This window comes from Meleagris gallopavo, chromosome 1, assembly GCF_905368555.1.
Source record: "Meleagris gallopavo chromosome 1, MGAL_WU_HG_1.1, whole genome shotgun sequence".
In the NCBI taxonomy this organism is placed as follows: domain Eukaryota; kingdom Metazoa; phylum Chordata; class Aves; order Galliformes; family Phasianidae; genus Meleagris; species Meleagris gallopavo.
Window position 1 is genome coordinate 940,867 of NC_139404.1, and position 24,689 is coordinate 965,555.

General features: G+C 60.0%; 4 protein-coding genes across 14 annotated transcripts in view; 2 read left to right on the forward strand and 2 right to left on the reverse strand.

Annotated features, from left to right (window-relative positions):
- Positions 1 to 9,549, reverse strand: part of SBF1 (SET binding factor 1) — a 60,042-nt gene extending 50,493 nt beyond the window's left edge. For 7 of the 8 annotated variants that reach the window (XM_085239922.1, XM_085240218.1, XM_085240352.1 and 4 more), the window contains exon 1: positions 9,347 to 9,539. In XM_085239922.1, coding sequence (XP_085096048.1) covers positions 9,347 to 9,401 — 55 coding nt within the window. In that variant the 5' untranslated portion in view covers positions 9,402 to 9,539. Of the gene's footprint in view, positions 1 to 9,346 lie in introns of all 8 variants that reach the window. The other variant, XM_085240287.1, reaches the window with a different exon arrangement.
- Positions 9,550 to 11,479: 1,930 nt separating this feature from the next.
- Positions 11,480 to 14,315, forward strand: ADM2 (adrenomedullin 2). Of its 3 annotated transcripts, none has more exons than XM_085240781.1 (3): positions 11,480 to 11,736; positions 11,918 to 12,028; positions 13,840 to 14,315. In XM_085240781.1, the coding sequence occupies exons 2-3, from the start codon at positions 11,934 to 11,936 to the stop codon at positions 14,210 to 14,212; spliced, it is 468 nt and encodes a 155-aa protein (XP_085096907.1). In that variant the 5' UTR covers positions 11,480 to 11,736; positions 11,918 to 11,933; the 3' UTR covers positions 14,213 to 14,315. The 3 variants fall into 3 exon arrangements, with proteins under 3 accessions (XP_085096907.1, XP_085096961.1, XP_085096853.1); XM_085240835.1 differs by having other exon boundaries at positions 11,480 to 11,732; positions 11,915 to 12,028; XM_085240727.1 differs by having other exon boundaries at positions 11,492 to 11,736; positions 11,915 to 12,028; positions 13,840 to 14,313.
- Positions 14,316 to 15,563: 1,248 nt separating this feature from the next.
- MIOX (myo-inositol oxygenase) lies at positions 15,564 to 18,282 on the forward strand. The gene is made up of 10 exons (XM_085216804.1): positions 15,564 to 15,581; positions 15,956 to 16,015; positions 16,695 to 16,775; positions 16,861 to 17,023; positions 17,109 to 17,176; positions 17,269 to 17,378; positions 17,463 to 17,530; positions 17,683 to 17,732; positions 17,848 to 17,960; positions 18,065 to 18,282. Exons 1-10 carry the CDS (start codon positions 15,564 to 15,566, stop codon positions 18,171 to 18,173), a joined length of 840 nt encoding a protein of 279 aa, XP_085072930.1. The 3' UTR covers positions 18,174 to 18,282.
- A 147-nt stretch (positions 18,283 to 18,429) lies between these two features.
- Positions 18,430 to 24,687, reverse strand: LMF2 (lipase maturation factor 2). Of its 2 annotated transcripts, none has more exons than XM_010710720.2 (14): positions 24,513 to 24,687; positions 23,661 to 23,914; positions 22,344 to 22,372; positions 21,997 to 22,193; positions 21,681 to 21,859; positions 21,460 to 21,598; positions 21,102 to 21,239; positions 20,904 to 21,009; positions 20,493 to 20,589; positions 20,075 to 20,257; positions 19,657 to 19,825; positions 19,447 to 19,558; positions 19,227 to 19,335; positions 18,430 to 19,142 (listed from the first exon to the last, which is right to left on the reverse strand). In XM_010710720.2, the coding sequence occupies exons 1-14, from the start codon at positions 24,607 to 24,609 to the stop codon at positions 18,807 to 18,809; spliced, it is 2,145 nt and encodes a 714-aa protein (XP_010709022.2). In that variant the 5' UTR covers positions 24,610 to 24,687; the 3' UTR covers positions 18,430 to 18,806. The 2 variants fall into 2 exon arrangements, with proteins under 2 accessions (XP_010709022.2, XP_085097120.1); XM_085240994.1 differs by having other exon boundaries at positions 21,102 to 21,236; positions 24,513 to 24,686.
- Between the last annotated feature and the right edge of the window lie 2 nt (positions 24,688 to 24,689).

Genomic DNA, 24,689 nt, shown 5'->3' on the forward strand with positions numbered 1-24,689 from the left:
GCCTGGTAACGAGGATGCCACGCTGAACCCTCTGCCCTCCCAGAAGCCCAAAAGCAAAGAGCTTTGGAGCACATCCTGGGTTGGACCAGGAGAGGCTCCTGAGCTCACCTCCGTATGGTCCCAGCATGTGATGCTCCCCAGTGAGAAGTACAAGCTTATAATTTAGGGGCTGCATAACAAGACTGCTTCCTGCTGCCGAGCGCAGTCCAAGATCTGCCTGCTGCTGCTCCAAAGCCCTTCAGAGGCTGGGGATTGGTTCAGAACCCCCGACCCACCCCCTGCCCCAGTGCAATCCCACCTGCAGCCCTATGCCCCTCAGCAGGGCTGTGTTTAGGAGAGGATCCCCCACCGATACAGCGCTGCAGCCACCCGCAGCCGTGCCAAGCCAGCTCTGACAATGAGCTTTGTCAGCTCACAGCTGCTGAGCAGCAGGGACCAGGGCTGTGAAGAACCATTCTGGAGACTCTCCATGAGGTTATTTTGCAGTCTGGGGAGGATACAACCATGGCAGGGGCAGAACAGCAGCACCCCAAGCCCCACGAAGGCCAGCTCCTGCCCTGGGACTGCATGGCATGCTGGCACCGAGCGCTTGGTAAGGGGCTGCTGAGCACAGCACCAAGAAAACAACAACAAATCCCAGGATTTACATGGACTCGCAGCAGCCACTCCATCTGGAAGCTCTGCAAATCCCAAAGCTGTGCATGCAGCCCTGACCCCAGCGCTGTGCTCATCCCACTGCTCCAAGCACCATAAGCTCACTGTGCTGGCACAGATCAGAGCCCAGGCTCTGACCGTGAGCTGTTTCCTAGGGCAGCTGCTTTGTGCCACATTCCTCTGAGCACATATCCCCAAACCATCCAGGCTGCTGCTTCACAAGAGCTGGATTATCACAGAATGAGGGACACCCAGATCTGGAGGGGTTGGAACAGACCTCTGGAGATGAATCAGAGCCTGTGCTCCAGCTGTGCCCTCCTGGGGCAGAGCAGAGGGGAGGACCTTTCCCACCCCGATGGCCACAACACAGCGATGCATCCCAGGATCTCACTGGCACCAGGGCACACTGCTGGTTTGTAGTCAGGCTGTTGGCCACTAAGACCCCCAGCTCCTTCTCTGCAGAGCTCCTTTCCAGCAGCTCAGCTCTCAGTCTCTTTTTGTGACCCTCCTCTGGACGCAGAGTGAAGACAGAGAAGAATAAAGGAGGAGGATGAGGTCAGGAACCAATGTCAACTCCGTAAGTGCACTGCAGCAGCGATGGGCACACGCCTTCCTGCTGCCCCAACACAGCAAGATCCCTCCTGTTCAGGGGAAAGGACACACAGATACTTCTGAAGGGCCTTTGAGAAAACGTGGCTGCAAAAAAAAAAAAAAAAAAAAAAAAAACACAACAAAAACTGGGCAAAAACCTATTTGAAAAAGGCCATGACCACCAAGAAGCAGAGGCTGTGACCCTGGCTTGCTGAGTCCTGCAAAGGTTTTGCGTGGATTCTATGTGATCTGCATAGCCTCATCTTTGTGCTTGTGAGCAAGGTGATGGCTGCATGCTCTGAAGCAGTGTCACAGCACTCAGCTGCCAAAATTCTGTTCTCTGGGGTTTATTCCATCTGTTCTCCTGCCGGCCTGGCACAGGTTTGGGGCTGGAGGCTGCGGGGAGACAGGAGATACACAGGAGAGCAGCTCTGTATGTAGGCAGAGAGCAGTGGGACACAGGGGGAATGGCTTTAAACTGGAAGAGGGGAAAAATAGGGTCAGGTGTGGGGAAATCCTTCACCCAGAGGTGATGCAGCCCTCGTGCTGCTGCCCAGAGCTGTGGGTGCCCCATCTTGGAGGTTCCCAAGGCCATGGATGAGACCCTGGACAGCCTGAGCTGGGGGGGCTCCCAGTCTATGGGGCTGAAGGGGCCCTTCCAACCCAACCATTCTATGGTTCCATGACCTCTAAGGACCCTCCCATCCCACGGAATTTCCTGACTCTGGACTCTGCCACATGCAGCCACAGCTCGAGCCCTTCCCTGGAACACCTCGTTCTGATGAGACACCAAACTAAAGCACAAGACAAACCTCAAGTATGCACATCACTGTTTCAAAAACCATCCAACGTATTCGTGATGACATCCTCAGTGAGAGAAATTTCCCAGAGGTTTAACATTTTGGGAAGGCAGTTCTATGAAGTAAGTGGCCAACAAAACCCGAAGGCAAGAGAAACGCATCAGCTTCCTTCTTCTGTGTGCTGAGGGCTGTTCAAGTGACCTCAGTCACCAGCACTTAGAGAACAAATATGGGGATGTAAGAGATGACAGTGAAGTTAAAACTGTGAGGACGCAGATGACCACGCAGAACAAGCAAAGAAACCTTCCAACAGCTGAAAAACTGTCTAAATAAAGAGAATAAAAAGCACAAACATGGAGCAGAGGAACTGAGAGGAACTCGGTGAGCCTGAAGCCACAGGGGAAGAACAAGATGAACGATTCCCCAAAGCAGAAATCCCCACGGGGCACTGCCAAAGGTAAAAGAATCCCGAGCTGTGGGGGCTGGAAGGGACCTGTGCAGCTCCCCCAGTAGCTCTCTGCAGCAGCTGCACACAGAGCATCCCGGCAGGTTTGGATCTCTGCACATAAGGAGACACCCCCACCTCTCCGGGCAGCTCCGCCACCATGAAGTCAAGAAGTTCAAAGTCAAGATGCTCCAGACCCTGTCTTTGTATCCATGCAGCTGCACGAAGGTTGTGGGATCACTTGGAGCCTTTTAGGGGAAAAAAAATCAAGGCTGCTGCATGCACAGAGCCCGGGGCAGACTCTGTTATCACACCCGTGCCGCTCGCTAATCCGTGCTTCAAGCACATCACCAGCCGCACCGCAGCTCCCGAGGAACGTGGCCAAGTTTTGTTCATCCCATTTGAGATCTCAGACCGATGTAACTACCAGGAGCTGTCACACAGAGGCCACAGCTAACCTGCAAAGTATACAAAGTGCCCACACAGCCCCCGTGTCACTGGGCTGTCTGTGCTGGGCTCCGACGGGTGCTGCTCTATGCAGCAAAGCAGTCCCTGTCTCCTTGACCCACACACCTGGGTCACCGTGGGGCAGTGAGCTCCCTGTCTCACGGCCAACCCCTGGGTATTTTCCACATAAAACAGTATTTCCCTTCCCAAGTGGCTCACTCTGTTTGTTTGGAAGCAAAGTGGAGCAGCCCATCCTCAGTGCACTACGCTGCTGCCTGACCTCCTTCCTAAACAGCTCTGCTAAGTTCACGCTGCGCTCACCCAGCAGCTTATCTCTCCTTCCTAATCACCTGGCTCTGTGCAGGAACCCTACGAGGCAGCCTGACAAAGTCCAGCATCACCAAACACAGCATTTCCACCCCATGCATGTCTCACGATGCACAGCTCCACGTGCTTCTAAATCAATCTGATGACACAACCCCACGCTGATACCCCTTCTGCTGCAACTCCAGGAGGAGCTGAAGCGAATGATTGTGCTCCAGCTCGGCTCCAAACAGAGATGCTGTGTCTGTGGGTGAGTGTCAGCCTGCTGCCCGCAGCTGTGCCCTCTCTTCCCATCCCTCTGTGGTGATGGATGGAGCCGTGGGTGATGACAGAGCTGTGGGGAACGACGGAGCCACGGCGCTGCGTGGGCAGGATGGGGAACGGCCAAGCTTGAGGAGGAGACACTCATGCACTTGGTGAGATGCTGCCTTTCTAGGGCTCCTGCTCGCCCTGGTGAGGTTCACAGACTCATGGAAGCACAGAATAGTTGAGAAGGACCTTAAAGGGCTGAGTTGGAAGGGTCCTTAAAAATCACGGAATCCATACAATGGTTGGGTTGGAAAGGATCCCTCAGCCCCACCACCTCTACAGGTTGGGTGCCCCCAGCTCAGGCTACCTGGGGCCCCATGCATGGCCTCCAGGGATGGAGCATCCACAGCTGTGGGCAGCAGTGCCAGGGCTGCACCGCCTCTGGGTTTCCCCCACATCTGACCTCAATCTCCCCTCTTTTGGTTTAAAGCCAGTCCTCTGTGTCCCATCTCTCTCTGCCTGTGTACAGAGCCCCTCTCCTCCTGTACATCAGCCCCTTCAGGCACTGAAGGCTGCAGCGAGATCTCCCTGCAGCCAGCCCTTCTGCAGTCTGCACACCTCTCTCAGCCCTTCCCCACACAGAGCTGCAGCCTCCGACCATCCCTGCGTCCTCCTCAGGTCCTGCTCCAACAGCCCTACAGCCAACCCCAGCAGCTGAGCACCCACTGAGCCAAGCAGCACCAATGGGCACAGCTGTGCCCACAGGGGACACACCACTGTCCTGCAGTGGCACATGGTGCACGCACTTGCAGGATGTGCTCACACTTCAGGGCCTGCTAATGTGTCCTAACCCCAAGGAAAGTGCTGCCCAGCCTGGTTCTAGCATGTACCCAAAGCCCTGACCAGGTCCTGCACGCAGTTTACTTCACGTGGTTTCAACTAACAGACACTCATCTCCATTCTTCAAACATTAGATGTTTGGCTGCACGCATCTAAATGAGAATCAAAGCAAGCAGCATTAGGTCAGGACATTAAGAATGCCAGAAATCTTCTCCCACCTTTTAAAGATTGAATATCAAGAACAATTTCTTCTCTTGAAGAGCAGCCAGGCACTGGCAGAGGCTGCCCAGGGCAGTGGGGGACTCCCATCCATGGAAGAGGACCATGGAAATGTGGCACTTGGGGACACAGTCAGCAGGCACAGTGGGGGTGGGCTGGAGTTGGACTCAGTGATCCTTATGAATCCCTCCCAATTTAGAAAACCTCATGATCCCAGAGGTCTTCCTTGGATACCTCGTGCTGGGTACCGAGCTCAGAGCTGCCCATGTTGGGGCAGGGCATCCTCTGCACACCAAGAGCGCTTATCTGGGCCATCAGCAGGAAGGTGACGCAGTGATGAGGGGCGGGAAGCCCAGCTTGTTTTCTGCTCCACTTCCTACAGCTACCCACAGCACAGATGCATCTAACAAACTGAGATGCTCCATTTTCTTCCCCCAAAAAGTCCCTGCTGCATCCTGAAGAAAAAAAAAAAAAAAAAAAAGGGATAAAAGCAATGTGCTTCTCTGACCCAATCTCAGACACGAGGCACCGGCAGCTGACAAACTCAAGGGTTGTTTCCTGCAAGCTGACATGTGGCTGCTCCCAAACAAGAGGGGATTGGGATTGGTGCAAGGAGAGGGTCTTTGCTCTGTGGGGTCAGCAGTCCCTGCATGCAGACCTCAGCCAGCCCTCTGCATGCAGAGCTGGTAGGATGCCCACACTGCAGGCCTGAGGGACACGCTCCTGTAAGGGGAGAATGAGGTCAGATGTGCTCCATACCCCTCACAATTGCACCCCTTCCTATTATGACCACCAGCACCACCAGGGCACGTCCCAGATGCAGGCTGAGCCTCCTTTGTTTGTGTTTGTTTGCTTCCAGCATCGATGAAACTGCAGCTGCTTCTCCCAGCCAGCATCACAAGGCTGCAAACTGGGAAACAAAGCTCGCCGGGAACCAAATCTGCAGATTCCTCCTCAACTGTGAAAAATGCAAACTAAAAGTGAGAGAAATTTCAAAAAAAAAAAAAAAAAAAACAAAACATTTCCAAAATTCTCACTGGCAGCAAACAAAATATTACTAACAGTGAAGGAATTTGGTTGCAGCATATGTTTCAAATTGATGCTTCCTCCTCACGTTCACCCACTCTGCCGAAACCGTGACACACGTGGAAGGCAGCAGACAGCACCAGCCCGGCCCTGGTGGGCACACAACCATAAAATAGTGCTGGTTCTGCAGTCCTGGCACCGTGCACCACCCAACAGCCCCATCCTCCCCACCCTCACCCTTCAAATATCCATCAGCACTGCTCAGACCCCTCTCAGCCTTCCCTCCTGCAGGCTGCACAGCCCTCAGCCTGCTCCAGAGGTGCTGCAGTCAGACGGGCAGCACTGCACGCACACAAAGCCATCCTCTCCCCAAACGTGGATGTGCCAAATGCAGCCACGCGCTGTTAGCAACCACTGGAGGTGGTTCAATGGATGGGGCTTCCACGCGCGTGGAACGGCCGCTGTGTCTGAGTCAAATGATGACTCACTTGGCTGGGCCGCACACACTGAGATCCCACTGCCAGCAGCTGTCCTGCAATAGCAGCAGCCCCGCAGCAGCCCCACAGCCACCCCGTGGCAAATCCTTTACCAACTTCACCCAGTGTGGGGCCAGGCCTCACCCTATGCTCCGTACAGAAACCCAATGCTGGACACAACCTGCACTGCTCCTCCCCAGACCCACACAGACCATTGGGAACATAGGAGCTCCCCCCCAGCTACAGCAGGCAGACAGCAGCCATTGGTCTGCACAGAGAGAACCACAAGCACCAAGAGACCTCAACTCAACTACTGTCAGAATACCATGAGCCATCATGACTCTATGGGATGAATGCCCATAGGGAGCTGGGTATCAGCTCCACACAGAACCCCATACTCCCCATAGGGCTCCCACACACCCCATTTCCTTTCCTGCCCCTCTATGGCCTGGCAGCAGCTCCGCATGCTTTCAGTTTCTGTGATGGCACAGAGCTGCTGGGTTCCTGGCATCCCCCCAGCCCCACAGCATACGGAGGTGGGCATGGGCAGAACCCATTCCCAGCCCTGCCTGGGGGGCTCGAGGGCAGCTCCCTCCCGGGAGCTTTGTGTTGTGTGGGGCGGGGAGGTGCAGCCCTGAGACCGACCCAACCTGTACAGCAATTAGTCACAGGCAGAGGGGAGCAGCGTGCCCTTCCTCCCAGCCTTATCTAAAAGCTGCCTTCAGGGATGGGGTGCAGGAAATCCAGTGGGAAGGAAACGCTGTCAGATTGACCCCCAATGTCAGATTGCTGCTCACAGAGACACGGGAGGGCATTCTGCAGCAGATGGATGCTCAGGGAGGCTCTGCAGCAGCAGCTCCTCAGCTTTGCCACGTTCAGCTGTCAGTCAGTCAGTCTGTCTGTCTGTCAGTCAGTCTGTCGCCAGCACACAAACACCCCACAGACCCGTGCACCTCCAACCCCGCTGCGCTAGCGGCTCTGCAGCACTAATTAAAAACTGACCAGAGCCTGATTGCTCCGTGCTAATAGCACAGAACCCGCAACTCTGGTTTGCAGCCTTTTACCAGGACAGCTCCAGCCAGCTTTTACAGCACCAAAACCCACTGAAGATCTCCAGGGTCAGGGCTGTGTGCTGTGCCAAGATCCAAACTGACATAACACAAGTGAGCACTGTGCAGTTCTGTGCCCTACAGATGAAATTTCCAACTTCAAACACAAACCTTGAAGCCAGCAGAACAGAGCTCATTCATTGTGAGGTCTCCTTTGTAACGTCCCACCAACGTTAATGCCTTCACCACAAAGCACCTTCTGCAGACACGTCCTGAATGATGCCATGAAGATTCATGACATTTCTCTCTCTCTTCTGGGTGTGCAGAATGTGGGGCAAGGACAGGATAGGTGAGGAGAGGACACTTCAGGACTGTCCCACAGGGTCACCGATAGCCACTGCTGTCTGCATGAACTGTGATCCCAGGGCAGGACCAACACAGTGCAGGACGGAATCATTCAGGTTGAAAAAGACCTCTATCAAGTTCAACCACATCCCACCATGTCCCTACGTGCCACATCTCCAGGAATGGGGACCCCCCCACTTCCAGCACGTGACCTCTTTTTCCCGGAGGAAATGTTTCCTAACATCCAACATGCTCAGAGACAACACGTAAAGGAACCAGAAACTGAGCAGCTGTGCCCCAATTGATAGAGTTCAGCGTGGATCCCACCTGCAGCATGGGAACAGCCTGAGGGCACCAGGGCCACGCTTCTTGGATCCTCACCAGGGCTGCAGCACTGAGAGAACTGAGGAGATAACAAAATTCACCGCAACATCATTCAGAGAACACTGTGGCTCCTGGACTGTGCTCTGCAGCCCAAGGCCTTTCCTGATGCTCTGCTCTGGGTCCAGCAGCCCTGAGGAGCAGCACCACGCAGTGCACCCAGAGCTCCTGCTACTTACACAGTTTGTTGGGACTGCAGGACTGAAACTAGCAGCTGGATCCCACAGCATGACAGCACTGAGCACCACAAACGCCAGCATTCATGTAACAGAACCTCAGAACTGGAGGGGCTGGAAGGGACCTCTGTCCAGCTCCCCCATGCAATCCCCCATGCAGCTGCACACAGAGCATCCCGGCAGGTTTGGATCTCTGCACAGGAGACTCCCCCACCTCTCTGGGCAGCTGTGCCAGGGCTCTGCCACCATCACAGCACAGAGCTCTTCCTCACACTCACACACAACTCCCTGGGCTCCAGTCTGTGCCCGCTGCTCCTTGTCCTGGTGCTGGGCACCACCAAACACAGCCCAGCCCCCTCCTCCTGACCCCAACCCTTCAGATATCCACCAGCATTGCTCAGACTCCCCTCAGCCTTCACTCCTTCACATGTACAGCCCCCACCGCTCCTGTCTCCATCAGGAGGTGCTCCAAGCCACCACCATCTCTGCACCCTCAGCTGGGCTCTCTCCAGCAGTTCCCAGTTTGCCTGGATCTGAGGAGCCCACACTGGGCACAGTGCTGCAGCTGTGCCCTCCCCAATGTAGAGCAGAGGGCAGGAGCACCTCCCTGCCCTGCTGGCTGCGCTCTATGCAATGCACCCCAGGGTCCCATTGGCTTTTTGGGCCACCAGGTCACACTGCTGACTCACAGTCAACCACTGGAAAACTGCTGGTTAACTGCTGGTCAACCAGTGGTCAACTGCTGTCCTCCAGGACCCCCCAGGTCCTCCTCCACAGAGCTCCTTCCCAGCAGCTCAGCCCCAATCTGCACCAATGCATGCTGCCATTCCTCCCCAGGCTCAGCACTCTGCACTTGCCCTGGTGCTCTCAACCTGCCCCCATCAGAAGCTGCTCCAAGCCCCCACCATCTCTGCACCTTCAGCCGGGCTCTCTCCAGCCCGCTTGGAACTGAGGAGCCCCGCACTGGGCGCAGTGCTGCAGCTGTGCCCCCCAGCGCAGTCACGGCGATCCGCCCCCACGGGTAAGGGCAGGCCGGGGTCAGGGCCGGGGTCAGGCAGGGATCGGGGTCAGGGCAGGCCGGGCTCAGGAGCTTCCAGGCCGCAGCCCCGCTCCCCCTCGGCAGCCCATAGGCTGCGATCTCCCCCCGGGCCTCCGCAGCCCCTCCCCGCAGCCCCGTGCCCAAACCCTTCACCCGGAGCCCCTCCCGCCCCTCACTGAGGAAGGCCCCGCTTCCCTCACGCTCCCCGCCGCCCCTCAGCTCCAACCCTTCGGCCCTCCCCGCCACGTCTGTGGGGCGCGGCCTGCGCCCCTCCGCCCCGCTCACCGCGCTTCTCCGCGTCGTAGCCCACCAGCACGAAGTAGTCGGCGAGGCGGGCCATGGCGGCGGGCCGGGCCGGGCCGGGTCGCGCGGGGAGGGCCGCGCTCACCGCCCGTCCGCCGCCGCCGCCGCTCTGCCCGCCCGCCCGCGCGCCGCCCCCGCCGCCGCCATCTTGGCCCCGCGCGCTGCCCGGCCCGGCCCGCTCGCACTGCGCCTGCGCAGAACCTGCGGAGATGGGCGTGGCCACGGCACCGCCATTGGGGGAATGGAGTAGGCGGGGTTAAGGGGAGATGGGCGTGGCTTTTCGCTGAGTGGAGGGCGTGGCGTGTGGCGGAGTGGGCGCGGTTTGTTGATGGGGAAATGGGCGTGGTTTGACGAACCGGGTGTGGCTTCAGGGAAGGGGGCGTGGCTTTGGACGCGGAGGGCGCTCCTTGGGTGCGGTCCCAACAGGCGGTCCCGGATGGAGGGAGGGGATTTTGGGGTGTTGGAGCTGTGATCTGGATCCTTTCCGGCTTGGGATAATCCATCATCCCAGCATCCCATCATTCCGTGTTGCCACGATGATTCTATCATCCCACCATCCCATGATTAAGTGCTGGAGATACGGTTATGGGACACGTAGGGGTGTGGGGAGGAGCTTTGCGCTGAGAGCACCCCTGGGTTGTATTTCAGGACCCTGCAGGACTGGTGATGGTGCCACAACTCAGGGATGTCCCAGGCAGGGTACCACATACCATGTCCCCACAGGTGTCCCTATGTCCCCACGTTCCCATGTCACTGCATCCCTGTGTCCCTATGTCTATGTGATGCCCCTACATCCCTGTGTCCTCATATCCCCATGTCCCTACATCCCTGCATCCTGGTGTCCCAACATCCCCAAGTCCCCATGTTCCTGTGTCACTGCATCCTTGTGCCCCTATGTCTCTGTGATGTCCCTACACCTCTGTGTCCCCACATTCCTGTGTCCCTGTGTCCCACTGGGGTGGGGCCACATCCCTGTGACCCACTGGGGTGCTGGGAATACCAAAGGTGCTGGGGACGCTGAGGACATTGGGGTCATTAGGAGGATATTGGAGACAACTGGAGATGCTGGGGAAACAGTTAGAACACTGAGAATGCTGGGAACACTGGTGGCACTGGGAATACTGGGGATGTATGGACACGGTATACCAAGGATGCTGGGGACACATTTTCCCCTTATCCTCAATTTTTCCCCTTAACTCACCTGGTGGTGACTGACACTGCTCCAGTGCAGTGTTTTAGTGCTCTCCCACCCGACGCATGGATTCCTCCAGCAGTGTCAGGCTGAGTGCTGCCCACTCCTGTGTCCATTGCTACCTGCCTGCCATAACACCATGCTGCCCCGTCTCCAACCCCTACCCAATCCCATCCCGTCCTCACCTCTATCTTCATCCCCATCTCCATCCCATCCATCTCACCCCAATCCCCACCCCCATCCTATCCCATCCCCTCCTCCTCCCCATTCCAGCCCCACCCTCTTCCCATGTTCATCCCAGTCATCATCCACATTCTATTTCATCTCCACCCTCTCCCCATCCTATTCCCATCAGCATCCCTATCCCCATCCTAATCCCCACCCCCATCCTCATCCTATTCCATCTCACCCCCTCCTCATCCCCATCTCCATCCCCATCCTATCTCATCCTCATTCCCCCACTCACCCTGAGTGGAAAAGGAGGGAGAGGGTGGGCAGGGCTGCCCTCTCACCCCGCCCCCTTTTCGATTAAACAGAAGTTAATTAGCCGAAAATGGCCAAAGACCTGCTGTCCCGTCCAGGCTCATGCAGTCACCTCTACCTCCCGGCACTCTGGGGCTGAGATGGGGGGCACACGGGATGCCATGGGGAGCCCCCCACCAGGAGCCTGGCACAGGGACCCCCCATCCCATCCCCACCATGACGTGGCTCGGATAGGCACGCTTTGGCACTGCTTGGCACAGCACGGCTGGGCGCAGCTCTCCGAGCTTGCCACGACTTTACACGGCATGGCTCAGCTTGGCACGGCTCAATTTGGCATAGCTCGGCATGGCACGGCTCGCTGGGGCTCAGATGAACACGTCACAGCTCAGCACAGCTCCTCCAGAACGTGGCATCGCTATGCTCCATCCTGGGCAGGGGGCACAGGTCCGGGTTAGGAACGGATCCGACCCCGTTCCCGGCCGAGCCGTGCCAAATCCCGAGGAGCGGAGCCGAGCCGAGCCGAGCCGTGCCAAATCCCGAGGAGCCGAGCCGAACCGTGCCGCCCCGTTCCCCGTGGCTCCTCCCGCTGCTCCTCCCGCCCGGCGATATTTAACCTGGGCCGGGCGGGGAGCGGCAACACGCAGAGAGAGCGGCTCCGTGCGGAGCCGACACCGGGACCGGGCCGCCCCGCAGGCAGGTACGGGTGGCCCCGGGCACGGGGCAGGGTGGGCACCGGGGGAACAGCGCTGCTATCGGCGTAGCTTCGACGCTGGGACCCCCGGAGCCGCTTCGTGGTCTTTGCGCTAAGCAGAGCCGTGCCCATCTGCGCCCATCCGAGCCCTGCCCGGCCCTCAGCCGCTCTCCTCTCCCCGCAGCAGCCGCCCCGGCCACGCCATGAGAGCAGCGCTGGGTTGCATCACCCTCGCTCTGTGCGCTCTGCAGCTGCCCCACGGCCGAGCCCTGCCCCATGGCCGCTCTCCCAAGCACAGGTGAGGCGATCCAGCATCGCCCCGCATCCCGCGGAGGGGGGCAGCTCCGGGGGTCCGTGGAGGGGAGACTGGGGGGACTCTTACCGATCCTTTTGTGGTGGTCCCAAAGTGCTGTGGGAGCCCCGGAGTGGGGTGGGGAAATGGGGGAGATGGGGATGGGGGAACAGAACATAGGGCTAGGGTGGGGAATGGGAATAGGGGTGGGGATACAGGGATGGGGTGGGATGGGGAATGGGGACAGGGATGGGATGGGGATCTAGGGAGTGGGAGGCAGGGGATGGGATGGAGAACTGGAACAGGAATGGAGATATGGGGAATGGGAAATAGGGGGGAATGGGAGATGGAGAGAAGGAAGTATTTGATGGGGAATGGGGGTAGAGATGGGGGATGGGGATTGGGTGGAATGGGAGAGGGGATGGAGACAGGGAATGGGGAACGGAGATGGGGATGGGATGGGGATATAGGAAATTGGAAGATAGGGGATGGGGAATGGGACCAGGGGATGGTGTGGAATTGGGGGATGGAGAATTGGGATAGGGATGAGAATCAGATATGGGGAATAGGAGGTAAGAGATGGGACCAGAGAATAAGGCGGGATGGGGATATGGAGTATGGGAGATGGGGAATGGGGAACAGGGGTGGAATGGGAGGTGGGGTGATGTGGAATTGTGATGGGGTGAAAATCAGATATGGGAAATGGGAATAGGGATGTAGATATGGGAGATGGGGAATAGGAAATATGTTGGGGGATGGGGACAGAGATGGGATGGAATGGGGATAGGGATGGGAATATGGGGAATGGGACCAGGGAGTGGGGTTGGAGTTAAATGGGAGATAGCAGATGAAACCAGGGAATGGGGTGGAATGGGGATAGGAATGAGGATACGGGGAATGGGAGATAGGGGATGGGGAACGGGGCTGAGGAATGGGGTGGAATTAGAGATGGGGAATTGGGATAGGGATGAGAATCAGACATGGGGAATGGAGGATGGGGAATGGGACCAGGGGATGAGATGGGGGGAGGACAGAGAGATGGGGAATGGAACTAGGGGATGGGGAACAGGGCTGGGATGGAATGGAGATGTGGGGGATGGGAGACAGGGGATGGGGAATGGGGAGCTGAGCCTGAGTGGGAAGGGCTGAGGGGTACCGAGGGCTGCACACGCACAGAGACACCATGGGTGTGTATGGGGCACCTCCTGTCCGTGCGCATTGTGTACGGGTGTGGGGCGTGAGGATGGCGTGGGACACGCGTGTGTCAGGTGGTGTGCACATGCCTGGACACGCGTGTAGCTGTGTGTGGGGGGTGATGGTGTGCGTGCGTGGCTGCACGCGCTGCGGCACGTAGGTGTGTGGTGTGGGTCAGGGGTTACGGTGCCTTCATGGGTGGGTGAAGGAGGAACGTGTCTGTATGTGTGGGGTCACCCCATGCCCATGGATGTGTCCGTGTCCATACCTGCTGGGAGGTGCTGTCTCTGATGTGGGTGGGGGGGCAGGTGACATGTTCTAGGGATGGCTCTCTGCCCAGTGCCCCCCGTGCACAACTCCCCCCCCACCCACACCACCCTCTGCAGATTCCCGGGGGCAGTGAACCAGTGCAGGATCAGGGCAGAGGATGGACAAGTGCTTTGGGGGGGGGGGGGGGCAGAAGGGCGAGAGCTGAGCCAGGGACGTGGTCACGGGCAGAGAGCAGCTAGGTGTGGGGAGGAGGGGACTCTGGGGCACATGCATGGGAGTGTGGGATACAATGCTCTGCGGCCCACCCCATCTCACTGACCCCATCTCACTGACCCCATGCCATTTTCTTGCAGGGAACCATCAGATCGGAGATTCCCCCCAGCCATTCTGCGCGTACCCCACCGGCACCCACTATCGCCCCGTGGGGAACCCCCTCCAGGGCTACAATCCAACCTGCTCAGACAGCTCATCATCCCTCATCCCCAACTGGCCCTATGGCACGGCCCCAAGCTGTCCCCAAAGCACAGACACCGACACCCCCTGGGGCAGCGGGGCCGGCGTCACATCGGGGCTCGGCTGCACCACGCTCAGCCGCTGCGGGTGAGCTGCGTGCTGGGCACGTGTCAGGTGCAGAACCTCAGCCACCGCCTATGGCAGCTGATGGGCCGCCCAGGCCGCCAGGACTCATCCCCCATGAACCCCAACAGCCCCCACAGCTATGGGTGAGGGTTTTTTCCCCCCTCCCTCCCCCACTCCCCCCTTCCCAGGACTGTGTGGGTCGGGTAGGAGCTGACACTAAAGCACTTCCAGCGGCTGTGGGCTCCTGTGCGCCTTTCTGTGGGATCCCTGCAGGGGATGGGGCAGGGGGGTGGTGGTGAAACCTCACATGCATGTCCCCGTGGAGGGGATGGGATGGATAGAGCGCAGCCAGGGGGGATATCGACCGTGGGTCCAAGCGAGCAGCGCTTCCATGGAGGTAGCAGCGTGACTGCCACAAATCTGCCGCCCCATAGCAGCCCCGTGTGCCCCATTCCTGTGCCAACTCTGGGTGCACAGCTGCACGGGGCACCCCTGGGACTCACCTGAGACTCCCCTCGGAGACCCGACACCTCCTGTCCTCACTGAGTCCCAGCCCCAGCGAGGTGCCCTGGGGTCAAACACTGCGAGTTTTGGCACAGATGCGCGCGGCCGCGTCCCCCAACCCGTGCGCGCTGACCCGGGGGATCGCGATCCTGCGGTGCCGCCTGGCGGCCGCGCTGCTCTGTCTGTCCGTCCGTCCACCCATTCTTGTGTCCGCACGGCTTCCCGTCCATCTGTCCGTCCTCCTGCCTGGCTGTCCGTCAGCACATTCACTTCTCCATTCGTGTGTCTGTCCATCCATCTGCCCGTCTGTCCTTCCTTCTTCCTGTCTGTTTGTCCTCCTGGCTGCCCATCCCCCTCCCCAAGTCCATCTGTTCCCCCCAGCTCCTCTCCCCCATCGGGATGCAGTGTCTCGCCCCCCCAGTTCTTCCCCTTTTGGCTGCACCATTTCCCACTCCCAGGATGTGGAGGGCTGGGAGATGCAGAGGACCCCCACGTACCTGTACCCCTCTCTCCCCTCCAACGCCCCCCAGAACCCCCATCTCCCCTCCCACAGACTGGAGAAAGCCGCTGAGCCCTGGGGAGAAGGTGGAAAGGAGGAGGGGGCAGCAGCAGAACCAGGGACCCCTCTAACCCCAATCTGCAGCTTGCGTGTCCCCACTGCCCCGTGCCCCTTTGCCCCGAGCAAGGAGCAGTGTGGTCAGACTTCAGCTCCCTCCACCACCTCCCAGATCCCTGGGGGTCCTACTTACAGATGAAGTTCCTCAGCAATGGGTGGAGTGGGGGGGCTCCTTGCCTCCAGGCTGCATTGTGGGGCAGCCTAGGTTGTGGGGAGCAGCTCAGGACCCCCTATTGCAGTGACTGCAGCACCTCAGGGCTCCGTGGCCATGGCTCAAACATTAACTGGGGGCAGTTAACTGGTGACCGATTGCCCCTGCGCCTGGGGATAAAGGTGGGGGTCCTGGCAGCTGCATGTGTGCCCCCACCCTGCATAGAAATGAAGGTCCTGCAGGCGGTGAGTAGCTCATGGAGGGCAGGACAGCAGCCACCCTCCCCTAAGGAAGCCCACCCTGTAACTCGGAGTGGTGTAGAGCAGCTGCCCATGGGGGAGGCAGGAGAGTCCTTGGGACTCTCTGTGATGTCCTCTGTGCAGTGGAGGGGGGAGGGTCTCAGGGCTTCGGTGCCACCACCCCAAAGTGGGGCCCTGGCCTGTGGATCTGACTCTCAACATTGGATCTGACCATGCAACACTGTCGTGCAGTGGGGTGGAGGGCTTTCTTTTGGGGTCACAACATCCCTGAACCCTCATTCTGCTCCGGGGGGGGGGGGAGGGGTGGGGGCATTGCTTGGCTTAAGGGCTGGCCCTGCTCACCTGGAGCCTTTCACCAGGACCCCAACCCTAACGAGCCACAGGCCAGCAAGGACAAGGCTGAACTGCGCAACTACACGGTGAGGGGAGGCTGTGGGGCTGGGGAGAGGCCATAGGGCTGAGAGGTCTGTGGGGGGGTCTGTGAGGTTAGAGGGAATCCATAGGGCTGGAGGAAGTCCACAGGGGTGAGCAGTCCACAGGGATGGGGGGAATCCATAGGGCTGAGGGATCCATGGGGCTAGAAAGGAGTCCACAGGGCTAGAATGTCAGCGAGGCTGGAGGGATCCATGGGGCTGAGAGGTCTGTGGGGCCAGAGGTAGTCCATAAGGCTGGAAGTGGTTCACAGGGCTGAGGGGTCCATGGGACTGGGGAGGGGTCTGTGGGGCTAGAGAGAATCCATAGGGCTGAGAGGTTCATGAGGCTAGGGGGGGAGTCCATAGGGCTGGAGGAAATCTACAGGGCTGAAGGGTTTGTGGGGCTGGAGAGAATCCATAGGGCTGAAGGATCATGAGGCTGGAGGAAGGTTTATGGGGGTGGGGGGAGCCCATAGGGCTGAGGAGTCTGGGGGGCTGGAGGGAGTTCATGGGGCTAGGGGTCCATGGAGCTGGAGAGAGTCCATAGGGCTGAGATCCATGAGGCTGGGGGGAGTCCATAGGGCTGAAGGGTGGCCTATGGGGCTGGATGGGGGTCCATAGGGCTGGAGAGGGTCCTGTGGATCTATGGGGACTGAACCCCCCCAACCCTGACCCACTGCTGCAGGAGGGGAAGCTGCTAGACCGTGTCTACAACACCTATCTGCAGATGCACACCTACCAGACAGTCGACTTCGTGCGTAGGAAGGTTTGTGTCCCATGGGGGTCCTGGAGGGGAGAGGGAAGGTAGGGGGGTCCGTCTGGGCCAGTGCTCATCATCCCCACATCCACAGAGTGCTGAGTACAGGGGCTGCTCACTGCGCAGGATGAGTGCCATGCAGGCACTGGAGCTGCTGGACCAACTGGTGGATGAATCTGACCCGGACGTGGACTTCCCCAACTCCCTCCACGCCTATCAGACCGCAGAGGGCATCCGGCGTGCCCACCCTGACAAAGGTGGGGTGGTAAAGGGGGGGCCTGGCTGCCTGAGCCCCCTCCTCGGGCTGTGGATGGGGGGCTGATGGCCCCTCCTTACCCCCAGATTGGTTCCACCTCGTGGGGCTGCTACACGACCTGGGCAAGGTCCTGGTGCTGTTCGGGGAGCCCCAGGTGAGGTGGGGGGTGAGGAGGGTTGGAGACTGCAGGATCCCCTCCTTGGGGACCTTTTGGGGGACACTGGGGATGTCTGTCACCCCCTGCAGTGGGCGGTGGTGGGGGATACCTTCCCAGTGGGCTGCAAGGTGCAGAAGTCAGTGGTCTTCCATGATTCCACCTTCCACAACAACCCTGACACCAGGGACCCCCGGTACAAGTGAGTGCAGCTCCTCTGTAGATGGGGAACACGGAGGGGAAGGGTACCATGGTGCAACTCTGACCCCTCTTCCCTGCCCCCCAGCACCGAGTGTGGGATGTACCAGCCCCACTGCGGCCTGGAGAATGTGCTCATGTCCTGGGGACACGACGGTGAGCGTGGGGGACACACTGAGACCCAGAACCCTTTGCATGGAGGGGGGGGGGGGAGGGGGCTACCCTAAATAGCCCCCTCTCCCCCCACACACAGAGCATTGGGGTGGGGGGCAGCAGCCTATCCCCCCAAACATCCACTTTCTCCACAGAATACATGTACAGAGTGATGAAGTTCAACAACTTTGCCCTGCCCAAGGAGGTAGGGGAGGGCTGGAGTTGTGCAGGGGGCCAGTCACCCCAAAGGGCTGAATGCTACCCCCCACCCCCCCTTCCCCAGTACTACAACCTTGTCTCCCCTCTTACCCCCCTTCCAGGCCTTCTACATGATCCGCTTCCATTCCTTCTACCCCTGGCATGCACACGGGGACTACAAGCACCTGTGCAATGAGGAGGACCTGCGCATGCTGCCCTGGGTCAAGGAGCTCAAGTGTGTGGTGGTGGTCACGGTTTGGGGGGGGGGGAAAGAGGTGCTCCACACTCCCCTCCCACCACCTCTGACCCCCCCCCCCCCTCCCCAATGTGCTCCCCCAGCAAGTTCGATCTATACACCAAGCAGGAGGATCTGCCCGACGTGAGGGAGCTGCAGGGGTACTACCAGGCCCTGATTGATAAGTACTGCCCTGGGGAGCTCTGCTGGTGAGCTGGACCTCCCCCTCCAGCCACAGACCCCTACCCCTCCAGCCACAGACCCCTCCAGCACTCAGCACTCCCCCCACTGTGTTCACCTCTGTGCCATCAATAAACCCACTTGCCATGTAGACAACACATCGCTTGTGTTCAGGGTGTGGGAGGTGTGATGGGGAATCCCACCCCCCCCCCCCCCCCCCCACCCCACAGAGGGAGGCCTGCCCCCCCCCCCCATCTCCTCCCCCCATGCCTAAGGGAGAGGTCTGGGATTGGAATGTCAAAGGCTTTATTTAGAAAATTATAGGAAACCTCTGTGCCACCCACTGAGCTGAGGGGGGGGAAAACGCGATGCGGGCACAACAACCCCCAACTCCCCCCCCCCCACCCCAGCACAAGGCAGCTGAGACCTAGCACAGCCTCCAGCCCAACCAACTGGGGGAGGCACAGGGGCAGCCCCAGCTGGGGGATGGGGGCAAGGAAGCAGCCACACACTGCACTGATCCAGCTGTGCATGAAGGCACCGCAGGAAAGCAGCACGCCAGCCCCAGCCAGGAGCCCCCCCTGCCACAAGGATGGAGCTGGGGGGGAGCAGGAGGTGGGAATCCAGAGGGGGAAGCGTGCGTGGAATACGGCGCACCCAGCACTGCTACTTCCTCCTCTTGGTGCCACGGGGGCCTTCACCATCAGCTGCCCCCCGGGTTCGGCCCTCACCCTTCTCCTCCGTCTCCCTGCCCTCCTTCCTGCGCAGCTGCCCGTTCTTCTCCCCCTGATCCCCCCGCTGCTGTTTGGGTGCTTTGTGGCGGGTGTGGGGTGCACCCCCCCGGGGCCGGCGGGCCATGGCACGCAGCAGGCAGGCAGTGGCAGCCACCAGGTAGAGGGACCACAGCACAACGTGGGGGGAGAAGGGGCGGCTGAGCCGGCGCACGGAGCTCAAGAGCCACGGCAGGAATGCATCCACGGGGCGCCTCAGGGGCAGCTTGTCCTGAAGGAGGGGGAAAAGGGGTTAGGGGGTGAGCTGCGAGCTGTATCTCATGGGGCTTGGTGTGGTGTGAGGAGTGGATCCTACCTTCAGCCCGTGCTGGGCAAGCAGACCATCCAGCGTTGGGTCTCCCAGTGAGACAGTAGGGAAGAATTCCTGGACGTGCTGCCGCCGCCACCACCGTGCAGCTCCCGCCCTGCAGGACATGGCATCAGGGATGGGGATAGGAACCTCCCACCCCAACCTCCACCACCGTAGGGACACAGAGCTGCTGGAGCCACCCCCAAAGCTCCCCCTCCCTGCTCACCCGCTCTCGGCGCTGTGGGTGAACCAGTATTTGTAAAGCTGGGCGCGGAGGTAGACGGGTGGCTGAGTGCTGAAGGGGTACTTATCTTCATCAACCTGCACCAGGCGGATCACTGCAGGGGGAAACGGGAGTGGGCACAGTGTCAAGGGGGGGCTGCCCCATCCTACGGGGCCACCCGCAGCCCCGTTGTGCTCACCCCGTCCTGCTCACCGTCCTCCTTGCCCTGCAGCAGGCGGTGGACGAAGCTGGCAAACCAGGGGCTGCTGCTGTGGTGTGCCAGGGCTGCAAACCACATCTGCCAGTCAAGGCGAGGCTGGTGGGGGGCCACCACGGCGGGAGCTGCACTGACATTCCCAGGTTTGTACATGAACTCGATCTCCTGCAGGCGAGGCAGAGAGAGTTGGAGAGCAGATATGGAGCTCTGAGCTTAGACACCCCATTAGCCTGCCGTTCCGGAGGGCACAGCCCCCTTCCCCTCACCCCCAGGATGAGGGAACAAAGGCCCCACACCACACAGGGACAGCCAGGTGTCTCAGTAGGATGGAAACCACAAGGCAGAGATGCTCGGAGCAACCTCCAGCCGCCTCCCATCCCACCATTCCCCCATCCCAGCGAGGTGGGCACTCACCGTCCAGCTCTGCTTGTCGTAGCTGCCCTCCAGCACCACCTCAGGCCGCCCCCCGACGCCCGTCATCCTGCGGAAGAGCCCGTAGGAATTCACCACCTGGAAGCGCTCGACTGCACTGAACATTTGATGGATGCCAGGCCACAGCTTGCCATTGGACTCGTAGTCAATGTAGGTGAAGGGCACCTGGGGAGTGGCAGAGAGGGTAAACACGTCACCCCCCCCACAAAGGAGAGGAAACAGAGGCTGGGGGGCTGGGCTGAGACTCCCACCCTCAAAGAAATGCACGTGATGTGGGAAAGCTGGCATGCTCCATCCCCAGAGCACTGCTGCCCAACTGCAAACTCCCCCAGCCCCAGTCAAGGGGATAAAGATCACAGCATTGTGCCCCATGGCCTGGCCACACCCCCCACGTGCTCACCAAGCTGATGGCAAACATCCCCATGGTAGCTGTGGCGAAGATGGCCCACTGCAGTGTGGCCCACAGCTTCCAGAAGAAGCCACGGACGCAGGCACACCTGCAAGGGGATGAAGGGGCAGTGAGAAATCAGTGCTGCGTGGCCCCACAGGCTGCATCTGCCTGGGGAAGGTGGCAGCTCCTGGCTGGGGTCATGCTGTGGGGGATGGAGACTCAGGTTAGCCTCTGCCTCTCCAGTTTGTGGAGAGAACAGGGGCTGGGAGCAGCTATAGCACGCACACAAGCTGGTTGTGCCCTGCTCCAGCACTGCAAAAAAAGCCCAAAACCCTCTCTGTGCCACCCTCACCTCATCTGGCCCACAGTGTGAGCCAGATCCTGCTCACCAAAGCCAGGCACAGCCCCCACCCCACTCACCGGTACATAGCAGAGAGGATTTCCCAGGAGAGTGAGAGGAAGCCCAGTCCCACCAGGGGCAACGTCACTGCTCGTAGCCACTGCGTGAACTCGTGGTAGGTGAAGGCTGCAGTGGGGGACAGCAGTCAGGGCCAGCTGCAGTGCCCTCGGGGGCAGCAGGGCCATGGGGATGGCCAGCCCAGTGCAGCCATGACGTACCCACTTTGGATTCCAGCAACTTCTTCTCCCAGTCGATCTCCAGGCTGAAGTAGTGGATGCTCCAATAGAGCAGCGAGGCGTAGGTGGCCAGTTCCAGCATGGTGGAGAGGAAGGAGAGGAGAGTAGGGGGCCAGGCTGCTGGAGGAGGGGTGCAGCTCAGCACAGGTGCTTGGCAAGACCAACCCATGGCACACGGTTGGACCCAGGACTGAGTGCTCACATGCAGGGAAGGCAGAGCTCAGAGCCCACGGCACCAGAACAACATCTCCTGGGGTCAGACAGTGATGGTGGCCCATCCCCTCCCCATTCCAAACACTGCAGAGAGGACTGCAGCCCCTAAACAAACCCAGGGACTCACAGCTGCCATGCTTCCTCTTGCCGCGCCCCATCCAGCGCCCCATGTGCTCCTCATCCAGCAGGGAGAAGGCCAGGACAATGGTGAGAGCGTTGAAGAAGTTGTAGTTGCCCGTGAGGATGATAAGGATCTGCAGCAGGACCTGGGCACAAGCACAGATGGAATTGGGGGCATCACAGAGCCTGAGAGGCACCCCCTGAAGGTCACACAGCATCCTCACACACCTGGCAGTAGAAGGCAAAGAGACGGAGGCGACGGACGGGCATGAAAAACAGCAGAGGGACGGCGATCTCAATAACATAGGTGGCCACCACGCTGAACTTCTGGAACCACACGGGCAGCTGGTGGGCATACCAGGCAACTGGCGTGGGGATGCACTGCGTCTCGTAGTGATAGGTGAGAGCTGGGAGGACAGCAGAGGGTTGGGGAGTTGGGAGGGTTCACAAGGGAGAGCTGCAAAGAGCCCCACGGCTACTTCAGGGCACAACCTGAGGCTGGAAGCTGTACCAAGGTGCCCTAAAGGCCCTGCTGCCTGCTCACCTGTGAGCCCCCACCAGGTGGGGCAGCGGCTGGTCAGCTTCACCACACCAGAGGCAAACATGAGGCGGAAGAGCAGCCAGCGCACCAGCCAGAAGGTGATGCTGTCGTGTGGACGCCAGGCTGTGGAACGCCACTTGAGCAGGCGCAGAGGGGCCACGAGCACGGCCAGGAAGCCTGCTTCCAGCAGGAGGCTGTCCCTGGGGGAATGTCACAACCCCTGCTGTCACCCTGGGAGCGCAGGCTGTGTCCTTGAGGTGACAACAGGAGGACGGAGCCCCTAAGGGAGTAGGTGGCAGGGGCACAGAGTCCCCAGGCAGGGCAGAGGGGGTGCACGAGGGCTGACTTACCACTGGAAGTAGAGGAAGACCTGTCCTACCTGCAGAGAGAGCCAGCAGTCAGTGGGAGGGAGGCCCCGTGCTGCAGGAGGTTTCCCTTCCCGTCTCCCAGCCCACAGAGAGCCTCCCCCTGAGTGCTTTGCCAGTGCTGTGCCAAACCCAAGAATGGCTGTGAGCCAAACCCAGCTGGCAAGGCAACACTGCCCAGGGCATGGGATGGAGGAGGAAGAAAGGAGGAGGAGGATGCTCCGAGGCCAGATGTGCTGGCAAAACTGTGCTGCCAGGAACCGCAGCCCAGGAGTGGCTCCAGAGCTTCAGGCTCAGCCACGTGGCCGGCGAATAGCGGCACAACAGCCCTGGCTGCAGCCCTGCTTGCAAGCAGCAAGGAGGGGAGGAGGAAGATGGATTTCTTTCCAGCATCACCTTAAAAGGGAAGGACGAGGGCCTGGCACGCAGGGGCTGGGAGGAGGCGGCTCCAGACAGCAGGGAATCCCAGCCTTGTGCAGCCCCCTGTGCCACTTCCCCTCCCGCTCAACACAATGCAGACAGCTGCACAGCAGGAACAGTTCCCACACAGGCAGCTTCCTCTTCCATTCCCCGGTCTCAGAGGGAATCACACAACAGCTTAGGTTGGAAAGGATCTTAAAGGTCATCTGGTTCCAACTCCCCGCTGTAGGCTGGGTGCCCCCCATCTCCGGCTGCCCAGGGCCCCATCCATAGCCCCGGCACCAGGGATGGGGCACCCACAGCTCTGGGCAGCAGTGCCATGGCTGCACCGTCTCTGGATGAAGGATTTCTTCCAGCATCTGACCTCAGTCTCTTTTCTTTCAGTTTAAAGCCATTCCCTCTTGCTCTGTCGTCTCTCTCAGCCCACATACAGAGCCACTCTCCTCCTGTGCATCAGTCCCTCCAGGCACTAAGGCCGCAGCGAGGTCTCCTGACAGCCATCTTTTTCCAGGCTGCACACCCCCTCCCCTCTGCCTTTTCCTACACACAGCTGCTGCAGCACCCAACCATCCCCATGCCCTCCTCAGGCCCCACTCCCACAGCCCCACTCCTCTGTGCTGAGGGCCCTGACCTGGATGCAGTACCCCAGACGGGCCCTCCCAAGGACAGAGCAGAGCAGGATAATCCCCACCCTGTTTCACTGCCTCCCAACCCCCCTTCTGCTGATGCTGCCCGCAACACAGTTGTGACTGAGGGCGCACACAGTGAAAGAGGAACCCTCTCCTGCTGCAACTGCTCTGACTCATGCCAGCTCCTTCAACCAAAACCACACGCAGTGGGCACAGAGCTCAGTCCCCGTGCCTCCCTCACGTGCACCCATACCTGGTAGAGTGAGAGGTAGAACACCCGCAGGACAGCAAACAGCAGGCAGTCACGCAGCGGGGCGCAGAGCAAGGCACCCATCGAGGCGACGGCACCCAGCAGGCACAGCAGCTCCATGCCCTGCTCCGTGTCCAGCCCCAAGTGTGGGCCGAGCCACAGCAGCGTGGGGACATCACGCAGCTGTTCCCACAGCCCCTTCCCGCTCAGACGCAGCACCCGGCGAGCTGGCAGGATCCCATCACGTCCATACAGCCCTAAGGGATGGAAGGAAGGTGTGGTTCAGAAAGCAGCTCCCCACGGGATGAAGACGAAGGGCCCAGGACCCTCCCACAGCTCTAAGACTCCATCTCTGCTCTTTGCTGCCTCTAAGCCCTTCAGGGAACCTCAGCTCGCTGATCAGCTTCTCCCAACCCCTCATGACACCGATCCCAAGCCCTCAGCCCCCTGAGGACCTCAGCTGTCCCTCTGCCACCAGACTTTAGCAGATCCCCGAGGAGACACCGTGCCTACCAAGAACAGTCTCCCCCTGAGACCCCTCCCCAAGAAGGGACCCCCTCTGAGATTCCCCCCGCTTCCCCCCCCCCAAGAAGGGACCCCTCTGGGACCCAAGACCCTCAAGAAAGGGGAACCCCAGGTCCCTCAACCCGCTGTCCCTCAGCCCCCCAAGCAGGGATCCCTTCCATATCTCTTAAGCAGCCCCCCAATCCCTTCCCGCCTCCCCCCCTCAGCCCCCTGAGGAACCCCGGCTGCTGCCCCCTCAAGGAAACATCAGAGCCCCCTTCCCCCGGTCCCCATAACGGGGAAGGAGGATCCCTCGGCTCATGCCCCGGCGGCAGCTGCCGGGCCGCTTACCGGGGATCTGAAGGTAGAGCGAGACGAAGGCGGCGAGGTAGGCCGCAGCCAACCCTGCCAGGAACAGCTCCCGCGGCCGCCGCGGCGGCTCCCCCATGGCGGGCCCGGCGGCACCGACACGTCCCCGCGCTCGCGCCTCCCGTGACGTCAGCACGCACGCACGCACGGCCCTGCGTC

Bases quoted from the DNA above. Each gene is read 5' to 3' on its own strand.
- MIOX (XM_085216804.1), top strand. The intron at 16,016-16,694 runs GTGAGGGGAGGC...CCACTGCTGCAG, and splicing joins CTGAACTGCGCAACTACACG to GAGGGGAAGCTGCTAGACCG. The intron at 17,733-17,847 runs GTAGGGGAGGGC...CCCCCCTTCCAG, and splicing joins ACTTTGCCCTGCCCAAGGAG to GCCTTCTACATGATCCGCTT.
- LMF2 (XM_010710720.2), bottom strand. From the start codon at position 24,609: ATGGGGGAGCCGCCGCGGCGGCCGCGGGAGCTGTTCCTGGCAGGGTTG. The intron at 22,194-22,343 runs GTAAGTCAGCCC...ACATTCCCCCAG, and splicing joins GTCTTCCTCTACTTCCAGTG to GGACAGCCTCCTGCTGGAAG. The intron at 21,010-21,101 runs GTACGTCATGGC...CCCCCACTGCAG, and splicing joins GTTGCTGGAATCCAAAGTGG to CCTTCACCTACCACGAGTTC.
- ADM2 (XM_085240781.1), top strand. From the start codon at position 11,934: ATGAGAGCAGCGCTGGGTTGCATCACCCTCGCTCTGTGCGCTCTGCAG. The intron at 12,029-13,839 runs GTGAGGCGATCC...ATTTTCTTGCAG, and splicing joins GGCCGCTCTCCCAAGCACAG to GGAACCATCAGATCGGAGAT.